This window comes from Brienomyrus brachyistius, chromosome 5, assembly GCF_023856365.1.
Source record: "Brienomyrus brachyistius isolate T26 chromosome 5, BBRACH_0.4, whole genome shotgun sequence".
NCBI classification, from domain to species: Eukaryota; Metazoa; Chordata; class Actinopteri; order Osteoglossiformes; family Mormyridae; genus Brienomyrus; species Brienomyrus brachyistius.
Window position 1 is genome coordinate 792086 of NC_064537.1, and position 18002 is coordinate 810087.

General features: G+C 45.5%; 1 protein-coding gene across 1 annotated transcript in view; it reads left to right on the plus strand.

The window, feature by feature from the left end:
• The first annotated feature begins 791 nt into the window (after positions 1-791).
• LOC125741750 (complement C3-like) overlaps positions 792-18002 on the plus strand; it is a 28773-nt gene continuing 11562 nt past the window's right edge. Inside the window, exons 1-27 of the mRNA XM_049013045.1 lie at positions 792-947; positions 3161-3356; positions 3661-3823; positions 4063-4133; positions 4333-4421; positions 4500-4582; positions 4697-4784; positions 4893-4998; positions 5303-5423; positions 5781-5896; positions 6146-6292; positions 8885-9094; positions 10554-10748; positions 11118-11267; positions 11368-11497; positions 11672-11743; positions 12161-12358; positions 12703-12820; positions 13390-13478; positions 13574-13713; positions 13793-14005; positions 14446-14506; positions 14601-14687; positions 15770-15973; positions 16130-16205; positions 16294-16453; positions 16582-16680. Of these exons, the coding sequence (XP_048869002.1) occupies positions 871-947; positions 3161-3356; positions 3661-3823; positions 4063-4133; positions 4333-4421; positions 4500-4582; positions 4697-4784; positions 4893-4998; positions 5303-5423; positions 5781-5896; positions 6146-6292; positions 8885-9094; positions 10554-10748; positions 11118-11267; positions 11368-11497; positions 11672-11743; positions 12161-12358; positions 12703-12820; positions 13390-13478; positions 13574-13713; positions 13793-14005; positions 14446-14506; positions 14601-14687; positions 15770-15973; positions 16130-16205; positions 16294-16453; positions 16582-16680 (3459 nt within the window). The 5' untranslated portion in view covers positions 792-870. The remainder of the gene's footprint in view (positions 948-3160; positions 3357-3660; positions 3824-4062; positions 4134-4332; positions 4422-4499; positions 4583-4696; positions 4785-4892; positions 4999-5302; positions 5424-5780; positions 5897-6145; positions 6293-8884; positions 9095-10553; positions 10749-11117; positions 11268-11367; positions 11498-11671; positions 11744-12160; positions 12359-12702; positions 12821-13389; positions 13479-13573; positions 13714-13792; positions 14006-14445; positions 14507-14600; positions 14688-15769; positions 15974-16129; positions 16206-16293; positions 16454-16581; positions 16681-18002) is intronic.

Sequence of the window (18002 nt, forward strand, 5' to 3'; positions counted from 1 at the left end):
GTCGCCAGCTGGGATCTCGCAGAGATCTGACCTGACTGTAGTTCAGCAAAAACTAAAAACGTTTGCATATTCTGACTAAGGTTATGATATGTCATGGACATCGGGATATTTTCTGATCTATAGTTTGGCATCAGTCTCTATTTGTGCATCTCCCTTGTTTTTTCATGAAACTCAAAACATTGGATAGTGATGGAAAGAATGAGATCACGGATACAGGGTGTCTGGGCTCAGCCTTAGATATAGGATGAGAAATTTAGACATTTTGGAGGAGCTCAAAGTAGAGCCACTGTTCCTCTGCATCTTCGGTATTCCAGCTTTTATATCTTTTAACAAAAGCAGTTTTTAATGACAGACTTTTTATGTCTGGTGCACAGACAACAACACACACCGATTATTTTTGCAGATTGAGCCATTTCACTTTTTGTGCAAAATCTTCTTCATAGCTACGAAAAATAAGAAAAAACAATTAGTGTGCATTCTTATCTGTGTTCTGGACATCAAAAGTCTGTCATTAAAAGCTGTCTATATTGCTTTTGTTAAAAGATATTAAGGCCTGAGAACTGAATATCAAGCATGAGGCCAACTTTACTGCAGTGACTAGGGGGGGGGGCAACAAAAAATATCAAGAAACTCACTCCTGATTGGCTGCCTCCCCAGAGTAAACACCTCATCAGCTCTACAACATTCCAGTAAGAAAGCTGCAATGGGGGACTATCTGAGATTTTTTAAATGCAGTATCTTTGCTTGGAACAAAGGGGTGTTTACTTTTGGGGGTTGGAGAAGCGAAAGAAGGGGGGAGCAGGTGTGTATAAAAGAGAAGATGAGGAAGGACAGACACTCTGTCTCCAGGCAAGCAGGCAGGCAGGCAGGATGCGGGCAGCGATGGACCTTCTGTGGCTGGTGTCTTTCACCCTGATGCTACCCGCCCTCTATCAGTGCGATCCACTGTGAGTATACTGCTAATCTGGATACTCATCCGTACAGACATATTCTGAGTAAACTGCCAGTCTGGATACTCATCAGTACAGATATATTGTGAGTACACTGCCAGTCTGGATACCCATAAGTACAGACACACTGTAAGTATTCTGCTAGTCTGGATACTCATCAGTACAGACATATTGTGAGTACACTGCCAGTCTGGATATTCATCAGTACAGACATATTGTGAGTACATTGCTAGTCTGGATACTCATCAGTACAGACATATTGTGAGTACATTGCCAGTCTGGATATTCATCAGTACAGACATACCGTGAGTACACTGCCAGTCTGGATTTTCATAAACACAGACACATTGTGAGGACTGTTGGGTAGGTTACTTGGGTAAAAAACTGAATACATGTTCTAAAATGTAATTTGAAATATATTCTGTTAAATCACCCGAGCTCATGTGTTCTAAATACTTTGGTTTGCTTTCCAAACTTGCTCAGAAATATAATCGATATGGGGGAAAAAAATCTAATTACATCAAATTCATTTCAAATTAATTTTTCATTCAAAGGCATTTAATATGCTGACAGTTAATGTTAAACTGCACAATTCAAATTGCATCAATAATTTTCACTCAACTCTATATAAAATAACACAACTAAAAACAAGAATAATATGTTGTTAGACATGTTTACTCTACAGCCACGTAAAACATTTCAGTCACTTGTGGATGATAAAAGCGGTCTGCTAATGCCATTCTGTGCAGACAGGCGTGTTGTCAGGCAGATTTCAGATCAGTCTACATGTCTATTTTTCACATGGTTTTATGGAAATTCGGATATAAACAGGGGAAGACTAGGGACCTGAGGCTGACATGGTTTTAAACAAAAAGTAGCGATGAGGATGTAGCCTTAAAACCTCAATGTATGTGTGACTGTGATGGAATATAGTCATTACGTGTATATCATTACTGCCCAGCCCTGACTGTGAGGACACTGTCTGGATCATCACGCATATGTACATTAATGTACTTCTGCAGCATGAGGAGGAAATTTGAAACACAGTCCTGGACTTTTCAGTCGGTCTAAAGGGTCAACGTGATGGCTCAAGTAAAGGCAAACAATGAAAGATGGATTAATCAGCAACTACAAATGTAATCAGTTTTTTGAGCTTGACTTCTGGAAAAAGTTTGAACTTTGATCAATTATTTGGCAACTGCCCCTGCATTTAGTTGTAGCAAAAGTTAAAGGAGTTCTTCTAAAAGTTCAACCTGCAGCCTGATTGGCCAGGGATGATGAAGTTATTCTCCAATCACCATTTCCTATCACACACTCCTAGACGCCTGAATGTTTTTACAGAATCAACAGAGAGGACTTATAGACCATCTACTCTGTACGTTTGATATTCACACAGGGTCATATCTAAACAGCATAAAATAACGCTGAGTGGTTTTGCTAACAGGAAACATGCAGTACATGCATCTGAGTGGCTTCAACCTCCCACAGTTTAAGTCAGTTTCTTCTAAGACAGGTGGTCTTTGGTCAGCATCTGTTCCATAATACAATTTAATCCAGACCGCATGATCGATCACCCCCATCCCCACCTATCCAGTGCACTGGGGGGCAGTGGGAGTGGACCTTGCCTTTGTATAGCTGATGGAATTTGCCCCAGGGAAGAAAGTAGTTGGGCACCCTTGCTCTGTTGGGCACCTGGACTCACCGCTTCACCCAACGACCGACACACACTCAAACTCTACGATAGCGCCTGAGTATCTGTGTTATGGACACTGCGCGTGCTGTGAGCAAAGCCTCTCCTTTCCCTGTGCATCACCCACCAACCATCACACCCTCGCAGTCTACAACAGCGCCTGGGTATCTGTGTTACAGATGGTCTGCATGTGCTGTGAGCACAGCCTCTCCTTTCCCTGTGCATCACCCACCAACCGTCACACACGCTTACAGTCTATGAAAACGCCAGTGTATGTACGACTGTGCCTGGGTACCTGTGTTATGGACGGTCTGCATGTGCTGTGAGCATAGCCTCTCCTTTCCCTGTGCATCACACCCCAACCATCACACCCACTTACAGTCTATGATAACGCCAGTGTATGTATGACTGTGCCTGGGAATCTCTGTTATGGACGGTCTGCATGTGCTGTGAGCACAGCCTCTCCTTTCTCTGTGCTTCTCTTGGTTAACTTAGCCCGTTTGGCCTTCCCTCTCCTCAGCTACATCATGAGCACCCCCAATCTGTTGCGCGTGGGCAGCAAAGAGAAGGTATTTGTGGAGGCCCAGGAATACAATGGAGGTAACATCGAGGTGGAAATTGCAGTAAAGGACTTCCCAGCCAAAAACAGGGAGTTCTTCAGCAGAAAAGTTCCTCTCACCTCTCAGAATAAATTCCTGGCTCTTCAGGAAATTGAAGTAAGTCCATTTTCTTTATTCTCTAATAATACAAATTTCATGAAGTTATAAAGTAATGCCTGGATGTAGAGCAGCCTTTCCTCCTCAGGCTTTGGCTCTGCTTAATGTCCTTCGTACTCCTTTGACGGACTTGCTCTTACTCGCCCTCCTTTCCGTGTCAGTCATCAAATGTTTCGTGCTGAATGTCAGCCACAGTATTACCTTCCCTTATTGTCTTGTCCAGCAACTGTTTGTTATACATTTCTGTCCTGTTAGACAGAAAGGAAGAACCATCTTATGATGATGCATTTTTCCTTCACCCTAGATCAGAGAAGATGCATTTGACAGAACATCAACTAAAAAACAGTATGTGTACTTACAAGCAAAGTTCCCCCAACATCAACTGGAGAAAGTAGTTCTTCTGTCCTTCCAAGCTGGCTACATTTTTGTTCAGACTGATAAAACCATCTACACACCAACCAGCACGGGTAAAATGAGAGATATATTATTATCATAAGAGCAAAATAAAAGCAGTAAAAATTAAAAGTTAAAGAAAAAAAGTTTAAACTGTGTTCAGAAATTGTAAAAAGTAGCCAGGGATTTGAAATGAAAAAATATTTGGATTCATTGCAAACAAGGCAAATACTTTGTATTGTTTTAAAAGTTTCATAGCTGAGTAAGCTGATGTTTGCCCTAGTTACTTAAAAAATAAAAAATAATGTTTCAGTTCATTACAGGATCTTCACCCTGAACCCCAGCATGGAACCTGTTAACAATGGTGTTTCAGTTGAAATCATGGTAAATAATTATTTTCCGAATTGCTGTATTTTATCTAAAACAGTCTGCAGTCTATCCCCTGAATATCTAATGAAGTAGTACAGTTAACATCAATGGGTTCCTGCCAAGGACTAGAACGGAATAATTGCTGTTTCCACTCACACTCTGAGTCTCTAACTAACTGCAGCCGGCTTACAGAGAACCACTGTGTATCATGCAGACCCCTGATGGAATAACGATTGACAGAGTCCAAGTGCTTCCTGCCAAAGGTGTCACATCAGGAACCTTTAAACTGCCAGAAGTGATCAGGTCTGTGGTCTGAATGCCAAAGCATCATGCTCCCACCCCCACCTCCAGTACGATGACCTCTCACCTCTCACATTGCAGCACTGGCACATGGAAAGTGGTGGGGAAATTCCAGAAAACTCCACAAATGAATTTCACTGCTGAGTTTGAGGTCAAGGAATATGGTAAGTCAGTCGTCCATGGGCGGAATACACCAGCCATGTGTAGAACTATATATAACAAACAGCTGTCACTGGTTACATGATGTTTATTGTGTTTTTTTTCCTGCAAACTTCAAGTACTTCCAACATTTGAGGTCAGTCTGGACGCTGAACAATCATTTTTCTATGTGGACGATAAAGAACTGCTTATCGACATAACAGCCAAGTAGGAGGGTTTGATTGAATATCAGTTGAATCATTTTTACATTTATTCTTTTGTCTTTGATGACATATTTCTGTGCTCTTCAAGCTGGTCTCTCATCTGGCCCTGAAGGTACCTCTACGGGAAGGAGGTGAATGGAAAGGCATTCGTGGTGTTTGGCTTGATGACTCCAGAAGGAGAGAAGAAGAGCCTTCCGGGGTCTCTCCAGAGGGTGGAGGTCAGTTCTTCTGCTCCATGAGAAAAGGCTTCCTTCCTAAAAGCTTTCAGCAGAGTCTCTGAAAGAATAAATCCCTTCTAATTTCCCACATGCTGACCGAGTGTCACCCATTAATGAAGGCACCTTGGGTTGGGTTTTCCATGGCATTCGAGTAATGGGACACACAGCCTGACGTCGCTCATTCTGGGAGATGGGAATCTCTTAGTGCTGCTTAACTGAGAACTGGGAATCTCCCTGGGCTTCCCTGCTCTTCCAGTCTTTTGGCCAGCAAAGCGAGTGACCCATCTGTCCCCCCCACCGCCAGATCATCGAAGGGAAGGGAAAAGCGAAACTGGAGAGGGAGCACATCCTACAGGTCAGCCCCAACATGGAGCAGCTCGTTGGATCGTCCATCTATGTGTCCGTCAGCGTCATGACCAGAACAGGTAAGCTCACAGCGCCACCTAGCACTACACTGCTGTACTAAAAGATACTGTTTAATGTATCAGTATGTGCAACTAAATGATGATAATAATGATTTAATTATAGCAATGGTGGGTGAAACATTTGATGTGTATTGATTGTTAGATTAAAATGAGACTTTATCATATCTCCAGCCTGCGTGGTTTAGTACAATAATTCTTGTTTCACTTTCCATGAGCAGCTTTCTGGGCATTTGGGTATTATAACCGAGTTCTGACACGTCGATGTAGCTGCCAGTGACGTCACATTCACATCAGCTGTGTAGGATCAGGCTGTAGGCCCAGAGCGGCCTGCTTAAACTCACCTCCCATCTCTCCAAGGCACGGAGATGGTGGAGGCGGAGAAGAAGGGCATCCTCATCGTCACCTCACCCTACTCCATTCACTTCCAGAAGACGCCCCAGTACTTCAAACCCGGGATGCCGTTTGACATTATGGTACAGCGACTGTCAGAGCCAACACCCTTCATTGTTTATTCTCTATTTTGTATGAAATCCAATTAAGCTGTTGGCATATTTTTAAGCTAAACATTATATTTATGAATTTTGGATTTAAAACCTGCAGAGTATTTAGGCAGTATTAGGTCACTGTTAATGTGATACTGAAATACACCTTTGTGCTGCCAGACGTGTCCTCGACAATATCCAGGGCACCATTATGAGCTTTCCTCTGTCGTCCCTCAAAAGGTTTACGTGACAAACCCAGATGAAAGTCCTGCTGAAAATATCCGGCTGAAGGTTTCTCCAGGAAATGTGTATGGCGATACGAACAAGGAGGGCCTGGCCAAGCTCACCATCAATACTGGCGGGGGGGCCAATGACCTCAAAGTTACTGTGAGTTATCGTGAATGCAAAGGGGAGTGCAGCAGCTGGGCTTTCTCTAATTACCAGTAACACCAGTATTACCACCCCCCAGAGAGACCCAGACACAGAACTGGGTCAGACCAATGGTTCTGGTCCACTTTCTCTCCAGGCCTGCAAACTTTCCTGAACGTCAGAAGTTCTGTCTGATCACATTGTTAATTCATTTTTAAACAAGCCCAGAATACAAACATTCGTCCAACCATAAATGCTAATCCAGCAGAGGGTCCTGGTCAGCCTATAATCTATGTCAGACATGGAACAAAAGAAGCAGAAAACAAAGCAGACAAGCACAGGGGAACCAAAAAAGGAGACACTGGGGAAACCCCAACGGGAGGCATGAAGGAACCAGGAGTGAACACAGGAGAAACAGGGATGAGAAGCAGACACAGGGGGCACGAAACCAGAAGACAGGAAGGCACTGGACGGGGGGAAACAGGGAGCCCAAGGGAACCCCAGCAGGTGAAAGGTGGCAGCCGCAGGAGCAGCTGGTGACTGCAAGGTCGGAGCTGGAGGGAGCCTTGGCGGCAGTGAGGTAGGAGCAGGAGGGGACCTCGTAGGAGGCGAAGAGGCAGATGTAGGGTCAGGCGAAAGAGACGAGGAGGAAGTGGAAAGGGACACCAGAGGAGGTGAGAAGGAAGAAGGGGACCTCGGCAAAGGCGAGAAGAGAGGTGAAGCTGCGGCAGGCTACGCTACAGCTGGCAAAGGTGCAGTCAACCAACGAGTCACAGCAGGGGAACCCACAGGAGACTGACGAGGACTCGGAGGTGGGATCGAAGGCGACTGACGAAGCATCAGAGGGGGACCCACAGGGGACTACCGAGCAGGAGCCCGGGGAACCGCAGGCGACCGCTGGCGCAGGTGTCCTCTCCCCTTGCAGGAGACGAAGAGGCAGGTACCCGGGCAGAATCTGCCATGCTAGTGCAGTGGCTGTGGTACTCCGCCGGTGGGGTTCAGAGGAACAGTGAGGGAGATCCCCGAGGGATCCCACTTGAGGTTCTCCTTCGCCTCCATCAAGGCAGGAGGAGTGATAGTCTGGCAATCGGGGACCTCTGCGGGGACAGGGACTGGGGCCAGGGGAGCAGGGTGTACGGGAGCAGGGTCAGAAACTGGAGGGTCAGAAACCGGGGGAACTGGATCTGGAGTCGGGGGGACTGAATCTGGAGGGTCAGGAACCTTGGTGGGCAGAGCAGGAACTGGAGCAAGATCTTCAGGGGGCAGAGCAGGAACGGGTGGATCAGGAACCTCGGAAGGTAGAGCAGGAGTCACAGGAATAGGGACAGGAGTCACAGGGGCAGGCCCAGGGGTAGGTGGAGCCGGTGGGTCAGGAACCGTGGGGGGCAGATCAAGTACCACTGGCACATCACGAACCTCGGGCGGCAGCACAGGAGGAACCTCGGGTGGAGGCGTATCCGCAGGCAAAGCAGGAACCTCAGGCAGCGGCGAATCCGCAGGCAAAGCAGGAACCAGAGGGGGCGGAGCATCCACCACCGGCACAGGAACTGCGGGGACTCGAGCCAGGGTTTGCGCCTCGGTAGCAGGTGCTGCTGCTTTAATGACCATGGGGACCCATGGCATGGCATCCCATCCCATACAGACATGGGCCCTTTAAGAGCCAGGCGCATCCCAGGAAAGGGGCAAGCTGCCGACATCGCCAGCGAGGCGGCAGCCATGGCAGCTTCGTGCGCCCGCTTGGATGAAGTGGCGGCGTCATCCGGTGTGAACACCACCGGATGAAGAACTGGGAGGGATTCCCCCCGACATGCAGCAGGGTCAGCAGCAGTGAGCAAAGTGGATCCCAGGAAGACCTCCGGAGTCTCCCATCTTCGGTTCTTTCACTTTCTTCTTTTCTCTACTGTCTGGAGAACTTTGGGCGGCTTAGGCAGCTGATCACAGGGGTGTCTGCAATCTAAATTTACCCGCCGCATATTCGCATCAGCTGCCCAACTACTGAGTCACCGCAGGTTCACCCGTTCCTCTTGCGGCGAGGTGCGGATCCTTTTAAGGGGAAATCCTCTTCGGGATGTAGGAGCAGGGACATGGAGAATCAGGGAATGCGAGGTTTATTGGGAAACAATCCCAACAAGACAGTGGAGACACGCAACGTCAATGACTAGACTGGGGAAACACACTCGAACGCGGACTGAAATACACAGGACTAATAGCAGGAAACTTAGAACTGCTGGTAAACGAGGGGGGCGTGACACACAGGAGGATCGGACAAGACGGTCATGACAACATATTTTAAAAGTTTGTGACTTTTGATTTATATACTGCGCAAATGATGTACAAAGCACAAAATAACTTACATCCTAACTGTATTCAGAGGTTGTTTGAAATTATTTGAAAGCATGTATGAATTGAGGGTGTGTTTAAAAAAGGAAATAAGAATGTGTAGTTCATTCTGCAAATGAAAATAAATGTTTAAAAATTGTAAGACTGAACTTTAGAGATTTTGAAACATTTTAAACTTTTGAACTGTTGAGTATTGTAAATGTTTAAAAATAAGGTGCAAACAATCATAAAACTAATCACTTAATGCTTAATCTGTGTGTTTTTGTCCAGGTGGAAACGATAATGGAAGAACTGAAAGCACAGCAACAGGCAAGGAAGACGATGGTGGCCCAGCCCTACCTAACATATCAGAACTCCCAGAACTACCTGCATATCGGGATCACCTCAGCCGAGCTAGCAATCGGCGACAACCTGCTCGTAAATCTGAACCTTAAGAACAATCCAGGGGTCCAGGATCAGATCAGTCACTTCACATACCTGGTATGCATATACCACTTGCATTATTAAAAATAATTAGTTGTAGGCCCCACGACCCAGTAGGATAAGTGGTTTGGAAAATGGATGGATGGATGGATTAGTTGTAGGTCTATGTGTTTTGAACTGCACCTCTGATATATTTGGAATGTTTGTACACTGAACAAAAATATAAACGCAACACTTTTGTTTTTGCTCCCATTTTTCATGAGATGGACTTAAAGATCTACAATTCATTCCAGATACACAATATTACCATTTCTCTCAAACATTTCTCACAAATCAGTCTAAATGTGTGATAGTGAGCACTTCTGCTTTGCTGAGATAATCCATCCCACCTCACAGGTGTGCCACATCAAGATGCTGATCTGACATCATAGGTAGTGCACAGGTGTACCTTATACTGCCCACAATAAAAGGCCACCCTGGAATGTGCAGTTTTGTCTCACAGCAAAATGCCACAGATGCCACAAGCATTGAGGGAGCGTGCAATTGGCATGCTGACAGCAGGAATGTCAACCAGATCTGTTGCTCGTGCATTGAATGTTCATTTCTCAACCATAAGCCGTCTCCAAAGGCGTTTCAGAGAATATGGCAGTACATCCAACCGGCCTCACAACCGCAGACCACGTGTAACCACACCAGCCCAGGACCTCCACATCCAGCAGGTTCACCTCCAAGATCGTCTGAGACCAGCCACTCAGACAGATGATGCACGGCCCCATGTTGCAAGGATCTGTACACAGTTCTTGGAAGCTGAAAATGTCCCAGTTCTTGCATGGCCAGCATACTCACCGGACATGTCACCCGTTGAGCATGTTTGGGATGTGCTTGACCGGCGTATACGACAGCGTGTACCAGTTCCCACTAATATCCAACAACTTCGCACAGCCATTGAAGAGGAGTGGACCAACATTCCACAGGCCACAATTGACAATCTGATAAACTCTATGCGAAGAAGATGTGTTGCATTGTATGAGGCAAATGGTGGTCACACCAGATACTGACCGGTTCTGAGTCCCCAGACCCCCAATAAAGCAAAAAACTGCACATTCCAGGGTGGCCTTTTATTGTGGGCAGTATAAGGTACACCTGTGCACTACCCATGATGTCAGATCAGCATCTTGATGTGGCACACCTGTGAGGTGGGATGGATTATCTCAGCAAAGCAGAAGTGCTCACTATCACACATTTAGACTGATTTGTGAGAAATGTTTGAGAGAAATGGTAATATTGTGTATCTGGAATGAATTGTAGGTCTTTAAGTCCATCTCATGAAAAATGGGAGCAGAAACAAGAGTGTTGCGTTTATATTTTTGTTCAGTATATATAATCTCCAGGTATGCTATACATCTTAGATACTTATTATATTTATTGCAGCCGATTATACTGCTGTTGTATTTAAAGCCCCAGTTGACTTGACACCTGAAATTTTAATGCAGGTGTTAAATTTGCACCTGCACAGGTAGTGAACAAAGGACAGATTGTGCATGCGGACAGACAGGAGAGGCAGAAAGGTCAATCACTGGTGACCTTGTCGCTGCCGATCAGGAAAGACATGATCCCATCATTTCGGCTGGTGGTTTATTACCACCTGGGAGCAGCAGAGGTGGTGTCAGACTCGGTCTGGGTGGATGTGAAGGACACCTGCATGGGGACGGTATGTGACGGTGCTGCTGTTTAAGCGTGTGACAGCCTGTGTGCAGTTCTGTGGCTGTGTGTGTTTTTTGTGCTGTTTCCAGGTTATTGTGCACCATCGTACAAGGCCTGCACCAATCACATGTGTGTGATGTGTGAAGAAGGTCTTTCAGTGACCACACTGTATCAGCTGTGCTTATGCTGTGTGAAGAATACGTACTATCTGTTATCGCCACCGCATCACCGATGTTTGTTATGTCGCACTGATGTTTCGTCAGTGACATTGTTCGATCACTGATGTTTCTGCCATTCCGTCTGTGTTTCTCTGTCAGGGATGTTACTGCTGGTTCAGTGATACCCAATGACTTTTCCTTTCTTTTTTGACCAAAAGCTCAAAATCACCTCGAAGAAGACGCAATATCCACCACGTAGCAAGTTCACTCTGAACATTGAGGGCGACCCCGAGGCCAAGGTGGGGCTGGTGGCCGTGGATAAGGGTGTCTACGTGCTGAACAGCAGAAACAGACTGACCCAAAGCAAGGTAACACATAGTGTTTACCATCAGCTTACAGATTCACAGGCATCTCAGTGGTGTTTGTGGGACAGTCACGCTGTCCTCTGCTCTGTATTGTTGGAAACAGATCTGGGACACGGTCGAGAAACACGACATCGGCTGCACGGCGGGAAGCGGTAGAAACAGCATGGACGTCTTCTATGATGCCGGTCTGATTTTCCAGTCCAATGCGAATGTGGAGACCAAATCCAGAACAGGTGCTGCTCTGTAAGAAATGCGTGCAGAATATTAACATGTGCTGGGGGTGACTTTCTACACCCAGGTTATAATGGTTAGCGCTTGTGCTTTACGGTCTCGGTGCCCCGGGCGACTCTGTTAACCTGCCCCCTCGTCTCTCTACCCTCCTCCCCCTCTCTGCCCTGCCACTGCAGAGCCTCACTGCCCCGCCCCCCCAAAGAGGCGGCGCCGCTCCATCACCTTGCTGGACCTGAAGTCCTCGTTGGGTAAGACTCGCCTTTGGCATCTACTCCAGACACACATTAGTAGACACAGCTGGGATGTGTACTCTACCAGCTGTGACCCATGATAAATATGATGTGTGGTAAAGTTGCTATCTGCCATTTAGGTGGGGTGTGTAGTTCAGTAGAGTAATGGTCTGTACCCATAACTAGAAGGTCCCACGGTCTGCAGAATTTCACTTTTAGACCCTTGAGCAAGACCCTTAAAATCCCAAAGTTCCATCCCACCGTTGCAATTATACGTTATTTTGGATAAAGGCATCTGCTACATACAAAAAAATGTGCAACTCTGTAAATCCTCATGCTACTCTGGAGGCTTTTGTCTGTGCAGGTTTATGTCTCTGGCCAGAAGAGGGGGGATCTTTTGGCCCCATTTACACTTTTGGTTTTTATGCCCCTCAGTCGGCAAATACAGCACTGAGCTGCAGAAGCAGTGCTGCGCAGACGGCATGGTGGAGAGCCTGATGGAGTACACCTGCGAGCGCCGCGCCGAGTTCATCATCGACGGGGCCGAGTGTGTCAGCGCATTTCTGCACTGCTGCAATGAGGCTGCAACAAACCGGCAGAAGGCGGCCAATGAGAACCTGGGGCTGGCACGCTGTAAGTCCCACCCCTGACCTGCTGACTGTGGCTCAGGGCTCTGTGCTAAAACTTCTCAGATCTGGCTTTGCCACTGAGTTTGCATTTGATCAGATTAGACAAACAGACAAGGTGCAAAGGCAGTACACATAGCACCATGTATACATTTAGTAAGGACTTTTAGTTTTTGAAGTTGGTGTCAGTAGTACTTTCTAGCAGTTACTTTTGGATAAAGAGGCTGTTTTTGTGCCTATTCATGTTGAGGAGATGCAACAGGAAAGGAAACTTCTTGCATAGTTTAGCTGAGTCTGCAGGACACGTTATCACTCAAGACATCAACTCGCACCATCCTTGTCTAACTGCAGCAGACGATGATGATAACTACACCCCGGACAGAGACATTGTGTCACGCACACAGTTCCCTGAAAGCTGGCTGTGGCAGGAGGAGACACTGCCAGCGTGCCCCAGAGGAAGGCCAGACTGGTACGACTCACTGCCTCTCAGTCACACTCAGGATGAATTATCAGTCATTTATTAGTCTGTGGCCGCACACCGCTTTGATGTGACTATATCAGTTATCACTCCGTGGCTTGTAGCACTTTCATGTGACTGTACCAGTTATCACTCTTTGGCAGTGTAGCCCTTTCATGTGACTGTATCAGTTATATCTCTGTGGCTGTGCAACCCTTTGATGTGGCTGTATCAGTTATCAGTCTGCAGTTTTGCAGCCCTTGATGTGACTATATCAATTTTCAGGCTATGATTGAACAGCCATTTGATATAACAGTATCAGTTATCAGTCTGTGATTTCACAACCATTTGATGTGCCTGTATCAGTTATCAATCTGCAGCTGTTCAGTCATTTAATGTGACTGTATCAGTTAACAGTCTCTGATTCCATAGCCATTTGATATGCTTAATCAAAATATAACTGTATCCCATCTGCATTGCTGGGGCAGCTGAACTGTCTGCCTGCAGCAGAAACACACTGCTCTGTAACTCAACAATTCCTTTCTGTTTTTCTTCATTTTTCGTGTTTGTCTCCCATCCAGTGCTTCTACATCAATGGATATTACAAATTTTTTGAAGGACTCCATTACCACCTGGGAGGTCACTGCTGTCAGTCTGTCAAAAAAAAGTGGTAATGTATCTGTCCATTCTGGCCGAGAAATGCACATTTTAGTGAGTTTTTATCCACATTTGAAGCAAAATCACAAACACACTCCCCCTCTACAGGAATCTGTATGGCGAGCCCCTTTGAGATGAAAGTGATGAAGGACTTCTTCATTGACCTGAAACTACCCTATTCTGCTGTGCGAAATGAGCAGCTGGAGATCAAAGCTGTACTTTACAACTACATGGAGAATGACATAAGAGTAAGGTCTATCTGTAGATCCTCTCCACTCCAGACCCCCCACCTGAGACCTCCAGGATAAACATGAAGCATCTCCACAGGTTCGTGTGGAACTGATGGAGACTGAGACAGTGTGCAGTGCGGCCCACAAGAAGAGGAAGTACCGGCAGGAGGTGGATGTGGATGCAATGTCCTCCTATGCTGTGCCCTTCGTCGTTATCCCCATGGGCCTCGGGGAGCACTCCATTGAAGTCAAAGCGTCTGTCTATGACTCCACCTTCAGTGATGGTGTGAAGAAGAACCTGCTGGTGGTGGTTAGTGCCTTTCTTCATCTGAGTCCCACATCTGTCCATCAGCATGATCTTAGTAGAGTAAATGGTAGCTCTGATCGATGCTCTCGAGAGAGTCTCAATATCTGGTATTGCTGGTGTCCTGGATAAAAACCAAGATCCAGGTATTTCATGACTTCTTAGGCATGGCCATCAGTATGTGTCTGCAGGGAGAATGTCGATCTTGTCGAGAGATTTACTTTCCTTGGCAGCAACATTCCTGTCTTTGGTGACTCTTCCTAGGAAGTCAGCAGACAGATTGGAAGAGCAAGGATGGTGCGAGTTTCTTTCTGTCCAGTTGTCGACGTCACTTGTTCGGTCTATAGTCCGACTGTGTGAAAAATGTTCACTTTCCTGTTGTATTAATAAGTTCGCCAGACTTCAGCTAAGCACCTTCCTTTTGGGTTCCTGTGTTTCTTTGACAGCCTGAAGGGATACACATCAGGAAGGAGATTAAAACAGTCATTCTGAATCCTGCTACACACAGTAAGGCTTCGACCTGGATTTCTGTTGCTGTTACAAACCCTAAATGCCTGTTAAGTGAATGAGTGTGCGACAGCCTTGTACTTGATCCTTCCAGATGGGAATCAGATGGAGACAGTTAAGGGTGCAGATCTGAAGAATAGGGTGCCTGGGTCCCCTGCTGACACATTCATCAGTGTGACCGGTGAGGATTCCACCCAGAGCCCTTTGATGACCTTCTGTGATAAGGGTGATGTTGGGTGATGTAGTCTACCCATTTGGTGTATGTTCACGTATGTGCAGTTATCCATTCTAATGTACAGTGGCAATATGTAAACCCTTTGGGATTACCTGATTTTATGCATTAATTGCTCATGAAATGTGACACAATCTTTAACTAAGTTACCATTATGAACAAACACTCAATTTTAACTAATAAAACATAGACTATTGTACTGTTCTTGTACATACAGTATTGAAGACATCATTCAAACATTCACAGTGCAGGCTGGAAAATGTATGTGAACCCCAAGGCTATTGACTTCAACAAAAGCTAAATGAAGTCAGAAGATGCACTCATGGAGTCCATTAAATGAACTGAGATCACAGCTGTGGCTTATAGTCCTAGACTTGTAAAATGTTTTCAGCTTGTTATTCACAAACAGGATCAGTTGTTGTGAACCATATCTTGGTAAAATAACATCTTGGTATGCCTGCACTCAAGAGTTGTCCTTTTATGACCAATTAATGCAGAAAACTAAGTCATTCTAAAGGGTTCACATACTTTTTTGGCTATATGGCTGCCAATTGAGCAGAAGTTTACAAGTATTTACAAGTATTTTTTGCAGTCCAAAGCAAGGCAGACAATACATCACAAATGTAAAGCTGTCAAGGAGCCAGATTTGGTGTAATGGCTGGTAGGGCAGAGCTTTCGGTGAGTAATGAAGAACAAAGTCAAGATGGTGTTGGAGCAGGAGCCATAGAAGCACTGCTAAAACCCAGAATCAAAAGCTATTCAAATAAAAACAAGGAGACATTTCCTGCAAACTCAAGTGCAAAACATAAAAAGAGAGCATCCAGTGTTGCCAATGGAAACCAATAGAACTGTCAGTGAAGCAGCAATAGGATGAGGTTAGTTAATGTGCTTCAGGAAGAGATGAGTCTGAAGATGTTCCCTGAAGGCTGTGTGGCATTATACTGACCGGGTACGTTTAGCTGGGTGATGCCACATGGTGTCGGACTCAACATAACAGGGGTCCAGCTTCACATGCTGCATCACTCGCTCAGGTGAGCAGATTGGCCAGACCATCTACCAGGTCATCAGCGGCTCACCGCTTGGGAACCTCATCCAGCAGCCATCAGGCTGCGGGGAGCAGAACATGATTGGCCTCACAGGACCAGTAATTGCCACGCGCTACCTGGACAGCACAGGCGAGTGGGAGAAGGTGGGAGTGGATAAGCGAGAGACTGCCATCAAGTACATCCGCACAGGTGTGTCAAACACAGGCTTCACACTCCTGAACTACATCACCCTAAGCAGACCCCAGACTGTTTCTCTTGACCACTGATAAACATGTATGGATTTCTGGTACTGAGACTCACTAAGAGACATCAGATCCAAAAATTTAATCATTTAATTGTACTCAGGTTATATACAGGAGCTGACGTTTCGCAAGGACGACGGATCATACAGTGTTTGGAAACATACACCAAGCAGCACCTGGTGAGCAGTAACTGATTTTACTAATAGGCGATTCCATCGTTGACCAGAACTCCACTAAACTCAATACTCTGCATCATCCCACCCCCAGGCTGACAGCATATGTGACCAAGGTGTTCGCCATGGCATATCGTCTCATCAGCATTGAGGAGAACGTGATCTGCAGTGGCACAAAGTGGCTGATCTTGAACGCACAGGAGCCTGACGGCACCTTCAAAGAGCATGCCCCAGTCTACCACGGAGAGATGGTGGTATGTGATGAGCAGCTGTCTGACAAAACATACATTAGGGGCAAGAAAAACATTTTCTCAAAATTATATCATTAGGTTTGGAGTCCATTTTGTAACAGTCACAGTGTCTGATCTGATCTGATTCACAGGGAAACGTGCGAGGGAAAGACGCTGATGCATCGCTTACGGCGTTTGTCCTCATCGCGTTGCAGGAAGCGCGTCCGATATGCGGAGCAGACAAAGTCGGCGTGAGTACACCTGGGCATCAGCTCGTCCCTCCATTGTGACTTCCCCATCAACCTCAAAGACGTGCATGTGGGGGAGAGCAGGCCTTTCCTGCTCATATTCTGCCCAAACTCAGAGAGTCACGCAAAGCATTACGTCACGTGGCAGTACGTCACACAGTATTACATCACATGACATTACATCATATGGCATTACATCTCATGATATTACATCATATGGCATTACGTCACATGGCATTACATCATATGGCATTACGTCACGTGGCATTACATCATATGGCATTACGTCACGTGGCATTACATCATATGGCATTACGTCACGTAGAATTACATCACATAGCATTATGTCACACAGCATTACATCACATGGCATTACATCACATGGCATTACATTAAATGGCATTATTTCATACAGCATTAAGTCATGCTGAATCACATCCCACATCATCACATCATACAGCATTATGTCACACGGCATTACATCATACGGCATTACATCACTATGGGGTGCCAAGTGTCAAGCAGTCATTTTTGTGCACAAAATACATTCTTTGCCAGAAAAAGCATTATTTCATAACAAAATCAAGCAATGCCTTGCTGCATTTTCTTCACAGAAAGACAAACATGAATCATATTTTGTCCACGCAAGCATGAAGATGTCTCTTCTGCACAGAAACCGAAAGCAATGTTTCATTTTGATGAACTTGTAAACTAGAATTGGTGATAATCGGCACCAAGATTATTCATTGGCTTAAAAATATTACAAGTGTAATAAAAATAGTGAAACTATTGAGTACATGCAACAGTAAAAGTATAAGCCCAGGAGTTATTTGAAATGTTATTACCTTCAAATTCAAATTAAATGACATTACATGGGTCTGCAAAATCAATCCCAGCGTTCCATATTCTGCTGACTGGAAGGCACTCCCCCCCAGGGCACCTACTACATGCTTTTCGTGACTCAGCAAAACACTAAACGGATTTTGTGGTTCCACAAAAGTACTGCGTGATTCCAACAAATCAATTTCTTCAACAAAACTGGCTTTTAGGACTGTGCATTTCATCCAAATAATGACTTTCTTTCATTCACGAAATACATTTTGCCCACAAAATGACTTTTTTTTCCATTCATGAAATGCATTTTGTGCACAGAATGAATTTTTTTAGTTGATAACATTTTGTTAACTAAATGACTTTCTTCTGTCCACCAAATGCAAGGTGCTGGTGTCAATTCTGTGCACAAAATGAAACATTTTGATTTCTGTGCATGAAAGAAAGTGAAGTTATAATAGCATAAGTCCTTATACTTTCTTAGACAAAAGGCA